We start from the raw sequence: 20,851 nt of genomic DNA, 5'->3' as shown, positions 1-20,851 counted from the left end.
ATAAGATTTATTTATTTATGCATCTTGAGAGAATGCAATGCTCAGTTAGATACCATCTGTAGAGGTGCTCTCTTCATAAAAGTTGACAGTATTTCAACCATATTAAATATGCATCGAAGCCGAAACTGAAATCTTATCAGAAACACGTTGGGTTGTTTTCACAGCATTATTTCCCCTTACAACCGGTCAAACTGATGTAATTTGGACATTTTGCACATTAAATCTTTCCTGTGTTTCTTTGTTGTTGTATTTTCTCCCCAGTCCCTAAATGTCTTTGCTCTGCGAAAGATGACAGAAAACTTTACCGATGTCAGCTAGATAGAATGAATGCTTCAATCGATCTATGACATTATTCTGGTGAGCAAGGGTTTATTTAGTCTTCTAGGACAACATATAATGACAGAAGAGAAGCTGCATGTATCTAATTACAGCCAAGTTGACTAACAAATAGCCTTACAAAATGTTGCCAATTATAAGCAGAAATATCCAAATCAGGCAACAACAAAAAATCCTGCACCCCGTCAAAAAATGTGTTCTGCCGTCTTTGACTGTAGCCTACAGGGCATCAGATTTTCACTTTACCACATATACACTATATATACAAAAGTATGTGGACACCCCTTCAAATTAGGGGATACGGCTATTTCAGCCACACCCGTTGCTGACAGGTATATAAAATCGAGCACACAGCCATGCAATCTCCATAAACAAACATTGGCAGGAGAATGGCCTTACTGAAGAGCTCGATGACTTTCAATGTGGCACCGTCATAGGATGCCCCTGTTCCAACAAGTCAGTTCCTCAAATTTCTGCACTGCTAGAGCTGCCCGGTCAACTGTAAGTGCTGTTATTGTGTATTGGAAACGTCAAGGAGTAACAATGGCTCAGCACCAAAGTGGTCTGTCATAGGTTGCGACACTCACTACCGAGTTCCAAACTGCCTCTGGAAGCAACTTCAGCACAATAACTGTTCATCGGAGCTTCATGAAATGGGTTTCCATTGCCAAGCAGCCGCACACAAACATAAGATCACCATGCGCAATGCCAAGCGGCGGCTGGAGGGGTGTAAAGCTCGCCACCATCAGATCTGGAGCAGTGGAAACGCGTTCTCTGGAGTGATGAATCACGGTTCACCATTTTATTTTATTTCACCTTTATTTAACCAGGTAGGCTAGTTGAGAACAAGTTCTCATTTGCAACTGCGACCTGGCCAAGATAAAGCATAGCAAATCGACACATACAACAACACAGAGTTACACATGGAATAAACAAAACACACAGTCAATAATACCATCTGGCAGTCCGACGGACGAATCTGAGTTTGGCGGATGCCAAGAGAATGCTACCTGCCCCAATGCATAGTGCCAACTGTACATTTTGGATGATGAGGAATAATGGTCTGAGGCTGTTTTTCATGGTTAGGGCTAGGCCCTTTACTTCCAGTAAAGGGAAATCTTAACGCTACAGCATACAATGACATTCTAGACTATTCTGTGCTTCCAACTTTGTGGGAAAAGTTTGGGGAAGGCCCTTTCCTGTTTCAGCATTACAATGCCCCCCGTGCACAAAGCGAGGTCTATACAGAAATGGTTTGTCGAGATCGGTGTGGAAGAACTTGACTGGCCTGCACAGAGCCCTGACCTCATCGAACACCTTTGTGATGAATTGGAACGCCGACTGCGAGCCAGGCCTAATCGCCCAACATCAGTGCCCGACCTCACTAATGCTCTTGTGGACACAAAGAACAATGAGTAGATTTAGATAGCGGGAATCGATGAAGGGTTGATTGATGCAGTTGAAATTAATAATTTGTATTTACTAAAAATAGTCAAGTAACCTAAGATAACTCAAGAAATGTCATAAAGTTTGACGTTTTTGCAGAGGAGATTTTGCAACTGTCTAGGATGTTTGGTGCAGTATTTCTCAAGTGAAGAAATGTGCATGAGGACGAGTCGTCTTTCGTTGAATGACAACAGGCATTTAATTGAAGAAGCCCTACTGTTGACCAATTGCCGATGAGGGGTCGTAGACTTCAGCTACCGACCTCGGCTTGCCTCAAGAAAAAAATGTTTGTCCGAACAGCTGAAAAAACCCTAGCCGAAGTCCAAACGAACAAATCGCCACAAAATGTCATCATTATATATGCACAAACTGTTTTGGCTGGGAAGCATGTGGACGGCTTTACATGCTGAACACAGCGCTCTCGTCGCGTGCATTGCAAAATAAACGTACACATACATGTTATTCAATCATTGCACACACACTGCTCGAGCGTCAGCGTAGCCAGGCACTAAAATAGAACTTGGTTCTATTTGTGACGCTCAACACGCTGCAAGTCCTGCTTCTCCCATCTCCTCATTGGTTTTTAGGAGCATATACCCACGTGGGTGATTGAAAGATGAACTGAGGTCCACACTCCAGTCCCGTTGGTGGTGGTAGTGCACCTTAAAGTTGGTTGCCAACCGCCATATAAAGTCCAAAGAAAAAGAAGCCTGAAGGAAGGAGGAGATGACGAGAAACTAATTTGATTTACCGTTTTATCTGTGGATTAATTGTCAGAGTAAAGGACCTTGTGCATTTCAACCTGTGTGTCCTGATCGCGTCTGGTGTGGGTGAACAAAATGTACTTGTGCGCGATTGTGGTTTGGTCAGCGTGTTAGGGCTCAGATACACCAATAGCGTTTGCTGGACGAGTGTACTTAGCACCTCTGAACTTGATTTGCGAACTATGAGAAATGTCTGCAGTCTGACATCTACAGCGCGTGGTCCAACATGCTGACCAGACCGCTCGTGCGCATGTTGATTTTGTCCACCCACACCAGACGCGATCATGAGGTTGAAATATCAAAACAAACTCTGAACCAACTATATTAATTTGGGGGCAGGTCGAAAAGCATTAAACTTTTTTGGCAATTTAGCTAGCTAGCTTGCTGTAGCTAGCTAATTTGTCTTGGGATATAAACATTGGGTTGTTATTTTACCTGAAACATTGAGTTGTTATTTTACCACATGGTCCTCTACTCCGACAATGAATCCACAGATAAAAGGGTAAACCGAGTTAGTTTCTAGTAATCTCTCCTCCTTCAGGCTTCTTCTTGTTCTTTGGACTTTATATGGTAGTTGGCAACCAACTTTAAGGTGCATTACCACCACCAACGGGACTGGAGTGTGGACCTCAGTTCATCTTTCAATCACCCACGTTGGTATATGCTCCTAAAAACCAATGAGATGGGAGAGGCAGGACTTGCAGCACATCAAGCGTCAAAAATAGAACCAAGTTCTATTTTAGTGCCTGGCTACGTAGATGCCCGCTGACGCTTGAGCAGTGTGTGTGCAATGATTGAATAACATGTATGTGTACATTTATTTTGCAACGCTCGCACATGCGACGCGAGCGGTGTGGTCAGCATGTAAAACGCATCGCGCTGAACGACGGGCAGACGAACGCTAGATCCACATTCGTTGCGATGTGTGATTGCCTTTACACAGTACAGGCAGGTCTCCCATGGTGAAGGTCCTAATGCTTACACAGTACAGGCAGGTCTCCCATGGTGAAGGCCTCTTCAATCACCTTCCTGTCTGACACGTCTACCCCGGCGTGGTGGAAACCAACCCCAAACGTCACCAGGTCTGGAATAGAGAAAATGCCGGGCTAGTGATTTCACATTCTAATGCAATAATAGTTATATTCAAATCAAAGAGAAATGTTTGCCTACATGATACAGAAGAGAAGGAATATAAATTATTAACCCTAAATTATCCACCGACCTCTGAGTTTTGAGTCCAGGAGAGAGTTCGCATACTTCATCAACCTGCAAACAGAAGATTCCAACGATTCAATCAGATCTAACTAAACAGCAAGACATTTGTATTGAGTACCTGTACATCTGTAGAGAATAAAAAAGGTAAGTAGCTCAAACCTTTGTTTGTGCTCAATCCTCATGATGAACCTGGCATCCTTGGCCAGAACAGCGGCTGACTGCTGGACTCCTTTCCTTGTTGAGCAAAACTGTTTAAAAAAAATCCCATGTGTGAGCTATTAACAATGGCAATACTTACAAATATGGTGCTGGTCATGTCTACATTTCAGACACACAAAGAGAGTTCCTCACAACAAGAGTTGGTTTCTGGTCAGAGTAGGTCTGGATGATGTTGGCCATCTTGTAGTTGAGTGACAGGTCGAACTTGAACTCAGTCTGGTTGCTGCTGCAGGGGAAACCCAGTACTACTTTCCTCAGTTTTACAGGTCTGTGACTCTCATCCATCTCCAGACAAGTAGCAGGGCCTCTGTTGTCACACAGCCAGTCTGCTATCTGACATGTCAAACCATTGAACACAGTGAGGAGAGGGAATTTCTTTAAAAAATGCTCTGTTTAATGATAATTGGTAAATAGCAATACTTCCAAGAAGCCTCCTCCTCTCCTTCCCTATTTCCTATTCCCTTACTCTTTTTGAAGGAGACAGGACGGGAGAGATAAGAACAACATAACAATATATGGAGATCAGTGTAGGCTGAAGAGAGAACGGCTCATAATAATGGCTGGAATGGAGTCAATGGAATGGTATCAAATATGGTTTCCATGTTGGTTGATACCATTCCATTGACTCCATTCCAGCCGTTACTATGAGCCGTCCTCCCCTCAGCAGCCTCCACTGATGGAAATCAGTGGTGTAAAGTACTTAAGTAAAAATACTTTAAAGCACTACTATATGTACTTTACTATTTATATTTTTGACTACTTTTACTTTACTACATTCCTTAAGAAAATATTGTACTTTTTACTTCATACATTTTCCTTGAACCCAAAAGTACTCGTTACATTTTGAATGCTTAGCAGGACAGGAAAAGATTCAAATTCACTCACTTATCAACCAAACATCCCTGGTCATCCTTACTGCCTCTGATCTTGTGGACTCACTAAACACACATGCTTCGTTTGTAAATCAGGTCTGAATGTTGGAGTGTGCCCCTGGCTTTCCATTAAAAAAATAATAATACAAATAAAAAAACATTTTTTTTTAAATGGTGCCATCTGGTTTGCTTAAAATACGGAATTTGAAATGATTTATACTTTTACTTTTGATACTTAAATATATTTTAAACCAAATACTTTTAGACTTTTACTCAAGTAGTATTTTACTGGGTGTCTTTTACTTCTTATGTATAGAATCAATCTTTAGGATGTTTTTATCATAAATCTTCAATAATATTCCAACCGGACAATTCCTATGTCTTAAGAAATGAAAAGGAACTCAGCTCGCTCTCACAGCCACGCGCATGACTGAGCTCATGGCAATTTTCCAGACACCTGATTCCAATAGCTCTTATTCTCTCCTTATTCACAGTAGAAGCATGAAACATTCTAAAGACTGTTGAAATCTAGTGGAAGCCTTAGGAAGTGCAATATGACCCCATTTACACTGTATATTGGATATGCAATCACTTGAAAAACTACAAACCTCAGATTTCCCACTTCCTGGTTGGATTTTTCTCAGGTTTTCTCCTGCCATATGAGTTCTGTTATACTCACAGACATCATTCAAACAGTTTTACAAACTTCAGAGTGTTTTCTATCCAAATCTACTAATAATATGCATATCCTAGCTCTGGGCCTGAGTAGAAGGGAGTTTACTATGGGCGTGCTTTTAATCCGGACTACGAAATACTGCCCCCTAGCCCAAAGAGGTTAAAATAAGGAATTTGAAATTATTTATACTTTTACTTTTGATACTTATATATATTTCAAACCAAATACTTTTAGACTTTTACTCAAGTAGTATTTTACTGGGTGTCTTTTACTTGAGTCATTTTCTATTAAGGTATCTTTACTTTTACTCAAGTATGAGAGTTGGGTACTTTTTCCACCACTGATGGAGATGCACGTATCAGAAAGGGAAAGAAGGACTATAGTGAAGGAAACCTCTTTAGAGTATTAGAATATGACCAAAGTGTGCCATCACCCCTCTTGGCCCCTCAGCCACTTACATCCTTGATATTGGGAATGGTGGCGGAGACGGCCACAAATCTCATGGAGAGGTCCTCCTGGGGGTTCTCTGCTGCACGGTAGGCATGGACCGCCTTCATCCTGCTCACCACCACCTCTAGTGTCGCTCCACGCGTAGTGTCCTTCACCACGTGCACCTAGAAACAGAGCCAAAATTGAGTATATTTAGTTGTCAATGAAACACATAACATAATACTAGACAGATATGCACTACTAAGTACAATGACAAATTAAGAAACAATAGAACACAATCAGTCTGTCCAAACTGTTTCAGAGTGTTATTTGACCAAGTCTACGGTTGCAGTGATACCTGAGGGAATTTTTAACAGAACATGAAGTAGCGACTTAGACATATTCACTGACCTCGTCAATAAGGAAAAGCCGGACCAACTGCAGCAGGCAGTTATCCCTCCACTTCCTGGTCATGCTGTCCCATTTTTCCTGGGAGGAACAGAGAAATGTGTCTGAGCTTTATCGAGAACTGGTTAATGAAGTGTTAAATTAACAGTTGGTCAGTTCATGTTTTTTTTTATGAATCTTCTAATGAATTATCTTGATATAACACAGTGCATCCACACACTCTCAAAACAAAAATGTATCTATTCTTGTATACCCAAGCCCTGTTTGCATGACAAACATGGGAATCCTGTCTGCTTGTTCTTCAATGGATGGTTGCTATGGTCACAGGATCAGCCACATCATTCTGCTACATATTACACAGAAACAAAATGGCTGCTAGTGACGTGCTTTAATGCGACATGTACACTGGGATACATTTTCACTTACAGGTGTGGTCATGATGATATGGGCGTCCTGAATCTCAAAGAAGTCGTCGATCTCTGTGTCTCCGGTCAGCTCCTTGCAGCTCAGGCCCAGAGGCTGGAATTTCTTCTTCCAGTCCTCAAAGCGCTGGCTGCATAGAGCTTTGATGGGGGCCACTAAAGAGAATAACATTAAATGAAATTTAATAAACAGTTTTCATTTAATAAATGCTTAAAATACAACATATACATTTTGAACACTTTGAAAGTGTGAATGTAATCAGGTCAAAAATGACATGTGTTAGCTAGCTTAACCCATACAGTAGCTTTAACTGGCTCATGGTGTTTTAGATTGGCTGTTGATGTCTTAGTACATGTAATCTATTGCTTTGTAAAATTATACTAAGAAACGGATGGTCCTGATGTGACATTACTTACTATAAACAGCTTTGACGTTTCTCCAGGGCTCTGTGGTTTCCATCAGCAGGTGGATGATGGCCAACTCAAAGAGCACTGTCTTACCTGAACCAGTAGGAGCACAAGCCACAACATTCTTTCCTGTGTAAAGAACCTGCAAAAAGCATTTTGTTCCAAGAAATCAATCACAGATATTGTTTTGATGATAAAGGTTGAAGATTGAATAAAGTGTAGATGCGCTTACATCGTCCAGGGCTTTGGACTGGACATAGTTGAAGTAAGGGAACTCTTTGAAGACAGATCTGAATTTTCCATCTGTATTACTTTGATTAAGTATACAAACATATTCCAACTAAAATAGATTTGTGGATTTATTTAAGTTTAATGTATTTCAACAGTAATTACTTGTGCTAAGGGTGAGAAAGGATACGGATTTCAGAGACTGGTCGGAGTATCCCAGGCCCAGAAGTACCTGATATGAAAACAATAAATCTATTTATATTTCAATATCCAAACCAATTCCAGTCAAAATGGGAGATATTGGCCACCCCTAGTGGTAATTGTGTGCTATTACAGCGAAGAGGGCATTGGGTAGGGTTCACCTCGTTTCACCTCATCAAGCCCTAAAGAACAGTGACAGCTGCTGCCATGACCATTAAACCTGAGTACATTATTCAGCTACAATACATCATAGCAATATAATATAAATAAATAAATAAATAAATAATATATATATATATATATATATATATATATATATATATATTACTACCGTTCAAAAGTTTTGGGTCACTTAGAAATGTCCTTGTCTTTGAAAGAAAAGCAATTTTTTTGCCCATTAAAATAACATCAAATTGATCAGAAATACAGTGTAGACATTGTTAATGTTGTAAATGACTATTGTAGCTAGAAACGTTTTTTTTTTATGGAATATCTACATAGGCGTACAGAGGTCCATTATCAGCAACCATCACTCCTGTCTTCCAATGGCACGTTGTGTTAGCTAATCTAAAAGGCTAATTGATCATTAGAAAACCCTTTTGCAATTATGTTAGTACAGCTGAAAACTGTTGTCCTGATTAAAGAAGCAATAAAACTTGCCTTCTTTAGCCTAGTTGAGTATCTGGAGCGTCAGCATTTGTGGGTTCAATTACAGGCTCAAAATGGCCAGAAACAAAGAACTCGTCAGTCTATTCTTGTTCTGAGAAATGAAGGCTATTCCATGTGAGACATTGCCAAGAAACTGAAGATCTCGTACAACGCTGTGTACTACTCCCTTCACACAACAACGCAAACTGGCTCTAACCAGATAGAAAAAGGACTGGGAGGCCCCGGTGCACAACTGAGCAAGAGGACAAGTACATTAGCGTGTCTAGTTTGAGAAACAGACGCCTCACAAGTCCTCAACTGGCAGCTTCATTAAATAGTACCCGCAAAACACCAGTCTCAACGTCAACAGTGAAGAGGCAACTCCGGGATGCTGGCCTTCTAAGCAGAGTTGCAAAGAAAAAGCCATATCTCAGACTGGCCAATAAAAAGAAAAGATTAAGATGGGCAAAAGAACAGACACTGGACAGCGGAACTCTGCCTAGAAGACCAGCATCCCGGAGTTGCCTCTTCACTGTTGACGTTGAGACTGGTGTTTTGCGGGTGCTATTTAATGAAGCTGCCAGTTGAGGACTTGTGAGGCGTCTGTTTCTCAAACTAGACACGCTAATGTACTTGTCCTCTTGCTCAGTTGTGCACCGGGGCCTCCCAGTCCTTTTTCTATCTGGTTAGAGCCAGTTTGCATTGTTGTGTGAAGGGAGTAGTACACATCGTTGTACGAGATCTTCAGTTTCTTGGCAATTTCTTACATGGAATAGCCTTCATTTCTCAGAACAAGCATAGACTGACGAGTTCTTTGTTTCTGGCCATTTTGAGCCTGTAATCGAACCCACAAATGCTGATGCGCCAGATACTCAACTAGTCTAAAGAACGCCATTTTAATTGCTTCTTTAAATCAGAACAACAGTTTTCAGCCGTATTAACATAATTGCAAAAGGGTTTTCTAATGATCAATTAGCCTTTTAAAATGATAAACTTGGATTAGCTAACACAACGTGCCATTGGAACACAGGAGTGATGGTTGCTGATAATGGGCCTCTGTACGCCTATGTAGATATTCCATTTTTTTTTTAAATCAGTCGTTTCCAGCAGTAATAGTAATTTACAACATTAACAATGTTTACTGCATTTCTGATCAATTTTATGTTATTTTAATGGACAAAAAACTGGCTTTTCTTTCAAAAACCAGGACATTTCTAAGTGACCCCAAACTTTTGAATGGTAGTATATATATATATATATATATAATTTCTTTCTGTGCGGTACTACCTTGTATCTGAAGGGGCTGGGGTGTCATGGGGAGGACGTTAGCCCTCTTGGTTCCCTTGTCCGGTGTCTGCGGTGGGGGTCCCCGGGCTGCAGCCGGACCCAGCCCGCTGAGGGGGCTGGGGCCTGCTGCTGACTGGCTCGCCAGCCTAGGCTCTGTCGCCATGGAAACCTGGTTGAAGGTTTGCTGCGCTCTGGGTCTTGCCTGGCTGTGGTGGGTGTTCAAGTCTGCGCCACTGTTCAGCACCTGACCAATGAAAGGTTTGAACAAACTGTAACGAGAACAAGATGATTTCATTAACGGGCAGATAGATCGTAAGTGCTTGCAGTAATATCCCACATATCATGATGTAACTAGTACAGCCATATCTTTGATAAAGAAGATTACATTTCAGACGGGCTTTGCCAAATGTACGATAAAGGTATTTATTTTTTTTACACTCATTACATGGCAAAACAATAGTATCTGAATAAGACACATGGTTGGAGAAAAAAAAGACAGCAACTGACATTTACTATGTATTCTGAATGCAAAGTATACACACTCAGTAGCTTAATTTGAATGGTTTACCTTCTCCGTATAGGTGGGCTTTGGCTGAAGTCCAGAGGAAAATGTCTCTGCTCCAGCGCTTGACCGGACTCCTGTGGGGTTTCAGTTCGACCTCTGCTGACCATTGTGGAATCCTGGGAATTGTTCATGAAGTCTTCCTGAGACCAGAGAGCACACCCGCCCTGGCGCTCAGGTTCTTTTCCTCCATCACTGGTAATCTGATTAAAATCTGTGTTCTTTGGTATGAAACCATCATTGCCGACTGTTCTTTTCAAAGGGGGAATGAATTTCTTGGACCTCTGAGAGAAACCTGCATTGGAGATGATAGAAGACATGATGATGTAATGACTGACAGGGACTGACATGACATGAAACAAAATCCTGACTCCTAGGGCTGGTGTAAGACCCAAATTAAGCCTAGTCTTAAAGAAAAAAATGATGGTAAATGCATTTTAGTCTAGGACTATGCTTAATCTGGCTCCGGGAATCTGGCCCAGGCCCTTACAGTATTGACTGAATTGAATCATTTCAAATGTAACTTACTAAATGATGAAAGATCCTCTGCCTCTTTCTGGATGTCCTGAGTGGCTGGAATCTGGGAGAGGGATGGAGGGGGTTCCAACTGCCAAGAACTCTGCTCTTGACAAAGTGGCTTTCTGGAGACAGGACCAAGGCAGGAAAAGGGTTGAGCAAGCGTCCTTCATAACAATAGCACAGTTCCTAGCTAAATATACATTTAGGAGGGCATGTAGGTTGTTTCTGACAACTCACACTTTGTGGACAACTGGCCTCTCAAAGAACAAGTTATCCAGGGACAAAGTACACTCTTCTGAGTCCAACATCTTGCCAGTTCATGTAACAGTCATCTGTAGAATTACAAAGTTAGAAGTAACCATGGTATATGCAGCAAACACCTGACAGCCATTTCAGGGAAATGTTGCCACAACAGAAGTCTTTATAGGTTCTGCCTAGGTTTGCAGCAACTGGGAGGGATTGAATCAGTAGCCTGTCTAGACCTCATAAAATATCATAATTGTCGTCATACTTTAAACCATAAATAGTTTTTGTGCTAAGGCCTCAGGTTGTTTTCAAAAGGTGTTGAAGACACTACATCAGATCAACGCAAGATGGCAGTCTTGTAATGGACCTAACAGTTCGCTACCAAGCAAGCTAACGGTAGCTAACTAGCTAGGCAGGCTAGTTCGCTCGCTTTCATGTAAGCGACTTATTTGACAAAATAACAGTTTATTATGACCATACGGATGAGAGTATGTTAATTCGTATTCCATTTCAAACTGACTAGTAGCGTGGAAATAGATAATTCCGGTTGCTAGCTAAGTGAAGTACATTTAGCCTACCTGTTTCGGTGTGGTCTAGCTCACTAGTCTTGAGCCTAGACTCCCAATGCTCTATCTTCGCTCCGTCCGGGAGTTAGGCCAGCTCAGATGATTGATGGGCAACTCAAACGATGCCTAACTAGTAATTATAATTCATATATCGTAAGGATTGATTTAGAATCAAGCCGCTCAATAATGTACGCTAGCTAGCTAGCTAGCTAGACAGTTCGTTTATGTATCCGACAACTAGCTAGCTAAGAGCTAGCCAGCTGGTGATTGTTGTGCGCGCGCTGCGGCTGCCTCTTGACGCCAAAACGACTGACAGGTTTCGAAACAACCTGCTGTCAGATATAGCCTACACATTCGGCACATGAACATTTATATGGTATTTCAAAATCCCTTAAGATTATGATTGAAACATCTGTGGGGAAAAAACTATGTTGAACAGGTAAGAGCACACTTAGACCACTAGCGGTTCTGGGGGGGGGGGGGGGGGGGAGAACAATTTTGGACCCTCTTGTGGCCCCCCTAAATGTGGAGTATGAAAAAAAAATTACATAACTAATTTTTGCTATCTTTCTTTTTTTACATCCGTTATTAGACAGTGGCAACGATGATGATTATGAACATGGTCTGTTGCCTGCTAATGCGGGCAATGCAGTGAAGAAAACGATATGACAACAATAACGTCTAATGTAACTGGCCCCTCTAACAGTACAACTGGCCCCAGCTTGGCCCCCCCAGTTTAAATGGTCGAGAACCGCCACTGACTTAGACACAACTGACTGTAACATTAAAGCCACAGTCTGGGACTCGAAAAACAACTACATCTACGCCCCGCCACTTGTCTTGTTAAACAGCGGAGGAATGGGGTGAAGAATTCTAACCACTTTCAAATTCATAGGCTGCGAGGGCCATCCATCAGGATCAACATTCTCATGTTTTGAGGTATACATCATTTGTTTACAGACAATGGAGTAAAACAAGCTTTTACTTTGGGTTCTGGTTGTGTTATTAAACTAAGCTCATAAGGCATTGTTATAGGCCTTTATATCATGTCCATAAATGGATGTACAAATCGCAGGCTGTAGTTTTAATTACTTAAATGGCAAATATGACAGTCTGCTTGTACGCATTATGAAGTTGCTATATCTAAAAATAAAACGAGGAAAGATGCGTCTGGATTGCTAGTAATCTTGTGCTATTATATTGAGGAGTAACTAACTGTATGACCCCCAAGGTGTTCCCAAACACCAAGGTGATCCAGACAGAGGAAAAGAGAAAAAAAGACATATCTACATCGAATGGAAATTACCATCTAACATGTCAATTTATTATATGTTATTCAATTTAAAGCCGACTATCAGTATCATTCACCCAATCTTCCGCCGATAACTAGGTAGATGATCATCAACTCGGGATTTTTCATGCCGTTTATCTGGGACAAACCACTTTTTCTTGTAGGGGAAGCTTATCACGATGACACAAAGTCAATGAAAGATCACGAACGTATATTGAAATCATTAATTACACTGTGAATTATATAATATGTTAGTAGTCCTAAACTGGAAAAACGTTGAGCAATTCAAATGTGCATTTGCATTTGTGCAGTTGTTTTGTTATTGTATTCCCTCTCACAAAAATGGTTTAACTTACGTAGACCATCAAGGAAAATGGCGACTGTGGAATGGCTGGAAGACGAAAGTGAGCAATAATTCAATGCAACGATTAAAGTGCATATCGTTTGCATTTTCACCGTTCTTCGGTAACGTTTAACATCTTATCTTACGACAATGTCATCTTCCGGTATTGTTGAAACATATCCGTTTTTTTGTGTGGTCTTGGTGGGGGTTTTGGTATGGAACAGTATGGACTGTAGTAGGCTATTGCAAAGCATCCAACAACAGGATGATTTAACGAGAAGTAAAACACCTTTGGAGCCTTATGGGGCTCGAGGAAGACCACAATTAGCTCGCTATGTTTGTGCTTTCGAAATCAAAGATTGCGTTTCGTTTTGTTTTTGAATAGGTGGGCAGTGCTGCAACACATAGCTAGAAAGTTTGTAGCTACCAACGAATGCAGAACTGTCTACTGCGGTTTCCACTAGCTGGCACAGCCACAAACTCAAAATTGACTATATCGTAAAAATTCAACAATAAGCTTTTGGTCATAATCTAGTGTTAGGGTTAGGCACACGTTTAATTTAAGGTTAGGCATAAGGTTAGCAGTGTGCGGTTAACTTTAGGTTCAAAATCAGATTTTAAGAAGATACATTTTAAAAATAGGCGGGGTTTATGACTTTGTGGCTGTGCCAGCTAGTGACGACCGTCTGTCTCCTGCTCATCAATAGTCATAACGTTACCCATCGGTCTTGAGGAAGGGGTGATCGACTAGCATATTCTGATCAGACATGCATGCATTTATGGCTTGCTTGACAGTTGTCTTTAAATTGGAATACCCATAGCCCACTCATTGGTCATGTTGATGAAAATTCTCATCTTTTCTATAAAAATGTATTTTTTTCCTATAATGTTGTGGGGATTCAAATCCTCATGGGTTTTTACCTATGTAAGTTATTTTAAATACTAAATTGAAGTGAGACTGAGGGGTGAATCTCAATAGTATAGTAGCTTCATCTCCATATTTTCTCTGTACAGATGTGAAAACAGACATTCTGGTGGGTGCTCACCTGGGGGGAAATCATTACGGAAACCGTTTACCATTTAAGAACCAAACAAAGCAAAACCAGGTTTCTATTGGACAAATCCCCCCTGTTTTGTTCTGTTTGGTTCATAGCAAATGGAATTAAACAGAATTAACCCATCAAGATCCTTGTTTTATTTTTTTATATTTAAAATTTCATCTAGAAGTGTCAGTGTAAAGTTTTGTTTTTTTTACAACTAGGCTAAATAACATCAGATTTCTTCCCTGTTGGGTTTACAAATGACAAAGTGATCTTTAACTACACAAATGCTGCTCAAATTACATAAATACAGTTGATCATATTTTGCAGTAGCGTTCAGAAGTAATGTTGGACTGCTTTTTTGGTTGTTGGTGTGAACTAATAGCAGGCACCACTGGTGGTAGTAGAGAGTTCTTAAAGGAGTGGTACCATATCTGGCAAGAGTAGCCAGCTCAGATGATAGATGGGCAAAGGCAACATCTTTCTGATGTTTTCTTTTCTTTCCTAGGGTTCAGCTACTGAAATGTCTGATCTGACCGGTATTGATGAAGACGAAAAAGATGCAGATCCTATGATGGACCCCTTAGATCTCCTTCAGGATCCAATGAGAAATCAGATGCCGTTGTTTATGGAAATGTTGGACAGACCTCAAATTTCTCCAATGAGAGAAAATAGCAGTGTCCTTGATGTTCTCTCAAACACAAATGTGTTGTCTGTGAATGGACCATCTTCACACCAGATCTTCGAATCAGATGAATTCAACAGCTTGTCAACAGAAAAGGAGGAGGAAAAGAGTATTACTCAGTTGAAGACTGTGCAGGACATTGACACTACAGGGATATGGGGTTTCGATGTGGAATCTTCCGAAAACTCAATGGATAATTATGAGGGTCCCCTAAGCTGGGACCCTCAGAGAGAATTCATGCAGTTTCTATGGGACAACCATGATGATTCTCCTGTGGAGGAGCCACCAAAGGCAGATCCTCCCCCAAACAGCCAAAGGAGGAGGAAACGCAAAATGGACATGGTGGTCATGGTAGATCCCTCAGAGGAACTTTACTCTGATTTGAGCCTCAAGTCAACAAAAGACATATTTGATGAGGATCAAGAAGACCCTGTTCCCATCAACAAGGTCCAATTATTAAGAAAAAGCTCCAAACCTCAATCACCGACAGCGAAGAAAGCCCAGTATCCCAATGGAACTGTAGAGGCCATCAAGCAACTGATTTTCAGTGCGCCAGCAAAAAATCCACATGAGCAAAGTGTGGCTCACAAGCTTACGCCATTGAATGGGAAACCGCAGACAGACCCTTGTTCAGAGGAAGAGCCATTGTTTTTTCCTTGCACAAAGTGCAACATCAATTTCAAGGAGAAGACCCATTTGCACCGGCACATGAGGACTCACACAGATCCGCCTAGTCCTATCAACATGCCAAAGCCTTTTATATGCAGGGAGTGTGGACAGTCGTTCCGCTTTCGCAATGCCCTCCTTCGGCATATGACCATACACCAGGAGAGAAGGGAGAGACTCATGGAGGAGATCAAGGGCATGAATGAATTGAAGGATGAGGGCACAGATGCAAGGCTACAGTGCCCCCAGTGCGCTTTTGGAACAAATTGTCCAAATACTTTTATTCAACATGCTAAGACTCATGAGAAGGACAAGCGGTACTACGACTGTAAGAAGTGTAACTACATGGCTGTGACAGTGTTTGAACTTGAGAGACACATGAACAAAGAGCACGGTCACTGTAAAAACCAGGAAGAGCCGCTGGAGAAACCCAGTGTGTTAAAGTCAAAGGAAGATGATGAAACGCATCATTCTTTCTCCTGTAACTGTTGTTCTTATGGCACCTCAAGCAAAAACGTATTCAAAAATCATCTTGCGATTCGTCATAATCAGACATACGAAGAATATGAAGCTTTGCAGTGTAGAGAAAGAAAGGAGTATGCACAACCACCTTCTGAGAAGCACCTCCCCATTAGGAAACCCCCAGTAGTAGATTCCTTTACTTCAGAGCTGACATCCAAATTCTCTGTAAAAAAACAGGCTTTCAGAAAAAGAACAGATTCCCCTTGTGATTCAAATGACATTTCCGATCTTTTCAAAAAGGATAAGATTGTTCACAGAGCACAAAGGGGATTCAAGTCTCAACCCACGGAGTCAAAACTTGACAAGTCAATAAATCATCTGCTGTCTCGACAAAGACGTGACAAGCAGAGGAATGAAAAAATTGATGTCACCACAGGTTTTTCTTTTATCGAGGACAGAAACGGGGACAACAATGATCATGATTTTGGAAGAACATTGTCAGGAATTTCAGAAAATCCAAATTCTTCCTCTAATAGCCACAAATGTTTATTGGCATCTAAGTTGGAGAATAATATATTACATTCTGTCTGTGAAAAGGCCGTTATGAAAAAGTCCCCTTCCAAAAGAAAAATGTCCACCCCTTATCGCAATACTGTTGACCAGGACTCTTGCTTCATTTTACCCAAAAATTTGCAAAGTCCAAAGATGCTAAATATGGTGGAAGATATGGAAGAGGAAGCCCGTGATGATAAGGATGTGTTCCAGTACAGTGACTATGCCACAGATGCCAACACTAAAGTTCTTGATAAAAGTGAAATCAAGCAAGATAAACCGTACATTGTTAATTCCTTTAGCAGAAGAATGTCTATGAGGGGAGTCCTTGGACCCTCTGAAGACATGTTTGAGAAAGGTCAAGACGGGCAGTCTCAGCAGAAGCTTGTTGTCAAGGAAGAGTGCATTGAAACACATATTTTTGGAGAGACCCTTGCGCCTAACTCAGTACCTCTAAGTGAATCCTTTTTAGATCCTGATTCGGAAGGTAGTGGGGAGCGGAAGACCTGCCCTTACTGTCCTGCAGTGTTTGAGTCCGGTGTGGGATTATCCAATCACGTGAGAGGGCATCTTCATAGGGTTGGACTGAGTTACAATGCACGCCATGTGGTATCAAGGGAGCAAGTGGCTTCTCAAGATCGGAAGCCCCGCATCCGTCGAAAGATGGTCGCAATGCAACGACTGAAAAAAGGTACTAATTTCCTTTATTTTTCTATCTTATATTATATTTTGTTGCATGAATAGCTATATTCTGATCCTTCAATATAATGTTCAACAGTGCTGGTCACCTTCATGTTGTTATACAGATGAGCCAGTGGTCAACCATTTGGCTTCACAGAAACCTCCTCTAAATAGAGATGCATATGGTTTTTATTAGCTACATTTACATATTAGTCATTTAGCAGACGCTCTTATCCAGAGCGACTTACAGTAAGTGCATTAATCTTAAGATAGCTAGGTTGGACAACCACAAGTATATTTTTCCTCAAATTAGCTATAGCAAAGTCAGAGCTAGTAAGGGGGGGAAAAAGTAGCGTGCAAGTGTTTAGTTCACAAAAGGCTTTTTTGGGGGGGGTGGGGGGGTGCTGTGGGATTATTAACTTTGAAGAGGTAGGGTTTCAGATGTTTTCAGAAGATGGGCAGGGACTCTGCTGTACTAGTTTCAGGGAAAAGCCTGTTCCACCATTGGTGTGCCAGGACAGAGAAGAGCTTAGAACTGGGCTGAGCGGGAGCTGCTCTCCCGCAGGGGTGGGAGGGCCAAAAGACCAGAGGTGGTAGAACGTAGTGCTCGGTTGGGGTGTAAATAAAGGAAACTAAATATAGTATTGTAAGAAAAAGATTACACACCTGGTTTGATTGGAATAGTTTACATTATTGAACAGGCAAATTCATCAATAATTTGGTAATAATTTGTAGGTTGTTAATGTCATTACAATGTGTTCATGATGTGTTAATGTATCACGCTCATGTGAAATACCACACCTTGAAGTTATTACTGTAGTACTGGCCTCGCCATGACACATTTTGGCGTAGTCGGCGGGATTGGGTACACTGCTAAGTTTTCAATAAATATTTGTTTTTAATTTTGAGTGGGGATGGGAACTAATTTCTTTGGCATACAAAGAATGCTTTGACCAATTATTTCTGCTGTGTGGCTATTATTTCAGCGCCCAAGCTGGGGTCCGAAGACTCTCCGGTCCGAGGGCACTCCTGTCCATTATGTGGGGACTCTTTTGATAATAAGACTGGGCTGTCCAACCATGTTCGGGGCCATCTGAAACGGCTCGGCAAAACCATCGCCACTAAGTCCAAATCCCCAATGTTGTTGCTCCGGGAGCTGATGCGTGACAAGAGAGAGTTCCAGAGAGCTCTGCAGATTCTGGGCAAAAAACGGATCCCCTCCCATTCCAGAATCCCCTCAAAGCAGGCCATATCTAATCATTTGACACCTCCTAAACGGAATCCCATCCAGAACCTCTACAACAATGCCAAATCACTGGTGCCCACATATTCTCTACCAGGGGAAACATTGGATAAGAAACAGGCAGAGACTAAGTTGGAGGTGAAAGGTTCACTCTCGAGTGCCTTGATAGGAATTCTGAAGAAGAGGAAGTGTCAGGTGGACTCAAAGTTGAGGACTTCCTCTCTAACTGCAAGAAACGCCCTGGCAGTTCCCCCCAGTACAGAGCACAGTAGAGGAGCACAAGTAAACTCAACACTCTCAAATTCTACATCAGGTAAGACCAAGGGTCAATTTAAAGTATGGTATGATGGGATGTTAACCAAAGACAAAATGTTAGCATGAAGGTTATGAATCCCAAATGGAGTGTGCCTGTATGCATGCAAAACCATTGCTGATGTGGTCAAAAGTGTGACTGATTTTTGTAAATATTGTTTCACAGAGAAAGGTGAATTCAACAGGAAGGTGTGTGTCCATTGCAATGCAACCTTCCACAGCGGTGTTAGTCTGTCCAATCACTTGCGGGCATACGCAAAACGAAAGAGGACTGCCTTGCTGGAGGGAACAAGTAAGTCCCTTCCCGTCATTATCAATGGCATATGTTCACAAAGTAATATCAATACTTCACACTGCTTACAGCCTCACTACTGTAAAGTGAACACAATGATTTCCTCAATGTCACTGCCTCACACAAACCCACTGCACATTTGCTTACAGCCTCACTACTGTACAGTGAACACAATGTTTTCTTCAATGTCACTGCCTCACACAGACCCACTGCTTCGGTACACACATGGTCACCAGTCAATACCAAACTTACCTGAGCCTATTGTTCTGGCTTGCCCTGTTCTTAATGTTTCAGCGTATGACTGTAAACAAAGGAGGCAGAGATCGAGGCCTGGTTCCAAGAAGAAGACATCCCCCACTACGCCACACGCACCAGAGGAGATGTATAGACTAACCTGCAGGTACTCTGACCACATACCACACTGTATGCCGTTGGTGTAAATTATTGTATTATTCATTGACATTTTTCTGATAATAAACACTAAGATTTAAGTTGGGGCAAAGATCTAATCAATGTATTTGTAGTGACGCTTTCAAATGAATGTTAAGTTGACCAAAAATATTTGCATTCAAAGAGATTTAAGACCCAGGTTGTAGCTTATACTGTCTTTGAGGGCCACTTCTGATTGGGGGTCTTACTGTGCTTGGATCCTCTGCAGATTCTGTGACCTAGTCTTCCAGGGCCCCTTGTCAGTCCAGGAGGACTGGATAAAGCATCTACAAAGGCACATTATGAATACCAGTGTCCCCCACACAGGGGCAGGCATGAGGGAGGTCACCTCATTGCCCAAGGACCCCTCCTTCTCCACCACCACTGAAAGACAGACCCCATCACTGGCAACTCACACTGCCTCCTAAGCCAAGGGGACCTAGTTAAAAAAACAAAAAAAACACTATTTTGGTCCTGTGCGTGTATGTGTTTGTACATTAGATGTTCCTTCACAGTTTTATACAGTCATAATTGAAAAATGCTTGCCACTATTACAACACACAATTTCAGAGGAGTATGACTACCTAATCTCTTAAAACACATTAAACATTTTGGATATTGTTACATTTTAAATGTCCCATGTTACGAATAGGATTCCATGTGGGCTGACTGTTTTCTTGTGTTTATGCAGTGATTAGTGTGGAACCCATTTCCAATAGAGACAACTCTTACCTCAGATTCCTAAAAATTCTCTGTCCATTTGGTCAAGTTTGGAGCACCTTTTCTCTGTATGTTGATATTTACATTTATGCTACACATGAAAACAAAAATGGGACAAATACAATTCTGTATTTTTAACATGTATTGAAATCATGATCATATTGCTACGATTTGTGTTTGCAGGGAGGGGGTTCTGGGTAAGAAAATAAATTGAGTCATCAACTAATCTTTAGGTAGATTTCCTATCAATATGGGTAAGTGTGGCTTGCAAGTTAATCACAGAACAAAAGGTTTAAAACATGGATGCCAGTTTGGTGTGGGGTGGTTTCATACTGCGATTATCTGCATATTAACTCCTAAATGAATAGGGTTTATCAGTCAGTTTTTGTTCTCAATGATGCAGTCACAGCGCTTATTGTTGCTGCCTTTCATGAATAACTGTTGCCTATATTTAATGTTTTTTAACTGTTTAAAAAAAATTGCTGTTTGTCTTTTTAAATAATTTATGTTTAAATGTATATCATACAGATATGATGCTGAAACCATTTTTGTGATGTTCTAAAAAATAAAAAACAGTTTAGTCAACTGGATTGACCTGTGGTGTTTTCTTTAGCAGTGTCCCACCATTAGTTTGTCAAGGATGGACCCATTTGCTTTCATCCACTAATTAATTTAAATCATAC

The 20,851-nt window shown here is 41.2% G+C and overlaps 2 protein-coding genes across 2 annotated transcripts in view; one reads left to right on the top strand and one right to left on the bottom strand.

Moving 5' to 3' along the window:
• The window catches only part of LOC106598907 (putative ATP-dependent DNA helicase HFM1), a 29,213-nt gene extending 17,307 nt beyond the window's left edge, over positions 1–11,906 (bottom strand). Inside the window, exons 1-15 of the mRNA XM_014189928.3 lie at positions 11,465–11,906; positions 10,878–10,972; positions 10,650–10,762; positions 10,128–10,416; positions 9,560–9,828; positions 7,614–7,655; positions 7,428–7,498; positions 7,205–7,337; positions 6,792–6,943; positions 6,369–6,446; positions 5,987–6,142; positions 4,113–4,313; positions 3,921–4,009; positions 3,769–3,812; positions 3,529–3,630 (exon numbers count right to left, since the gene is read on the bottom strand). Of these exons, the coding sequence (XP_014045403.1) occupies positions 3,529–3,630; positions 3,769–3,812; positions 3,921–4,009; positions 4,113–4,313; positions 5,987–6,142; positions 6,369–6,446; positions 6,792–6,943; positions 7,205–7,337; positions 7,428–7,498; positions 7,614–7,655; positions 9,560–9,828; positions 10,128–10,416; positions 10,650–10,762; positions 10,878–10,948 (1,810 nt within the window). The 5' untranslated portion in view covers positions 10,949–10,972; positions 11,465–11,906. The remainder of the gene's footprint in view (positions 1–3,528; positions 3,631–3,768; positions 3,813–3,920; positions 4,010–4,112; positions 4,314–5,986; positions 6,143–6,368; positions 6,447–6,791; positions 6,944–7,204; positions 7,338–7,427; positions 7,499–7,613; positions 7,656–9,559; positions 9,829–10,127; positions 10,417–10,649; positions 10,763–10,877; positions 10,973–11,464) is intronic.
• A 1,182-nt stretch (positions 11,907–13,088) lies between these two features.
• LOC106598905 (zinc finger protein 644) lies at positions 13,089–20,753 on the top strand. The gene is made up of 6 exons (XM_014189926.3): positions 13,089–13,147; positions 14,635–17,182; positions 18,159–18,728; positions 18,894–19,019; positions 19,314–19,419; positions 19,678–20,753. Exons 2-6 carry the CDS (start codon positions 14,650–14,652, stop codon positions 19,874–19,876), a joined length of 3,534 nt encoding a protein of 1,177 aa, XP_014045401.2. The 5' UTR covers positions 13,089–13,147; positions 14,635–14,649; the 3' UTR covers positions 19,877–20,753.
• The last annotated feature ends 98 nt before the right edge of the window (positions 20,754–20,851 follow it).

The sequence above is a fragment of the Salmo salar genome, chromosome 03, assembly GCF_965601325.2.
Source record: "Salmo salar chromosome 03, fSalSal1, whole genome shotgun sequence".
In the NCBI taxonomy this organism is placed as follows: Eukaryota; Metazoa; Chordata; class Actinopteri; order Salmoniformes; family Salmonidae; genus Salmo; species Salmo salar.
This window is presented reverse-complemented; position numbering and strand designations above follow the sequence as displayed.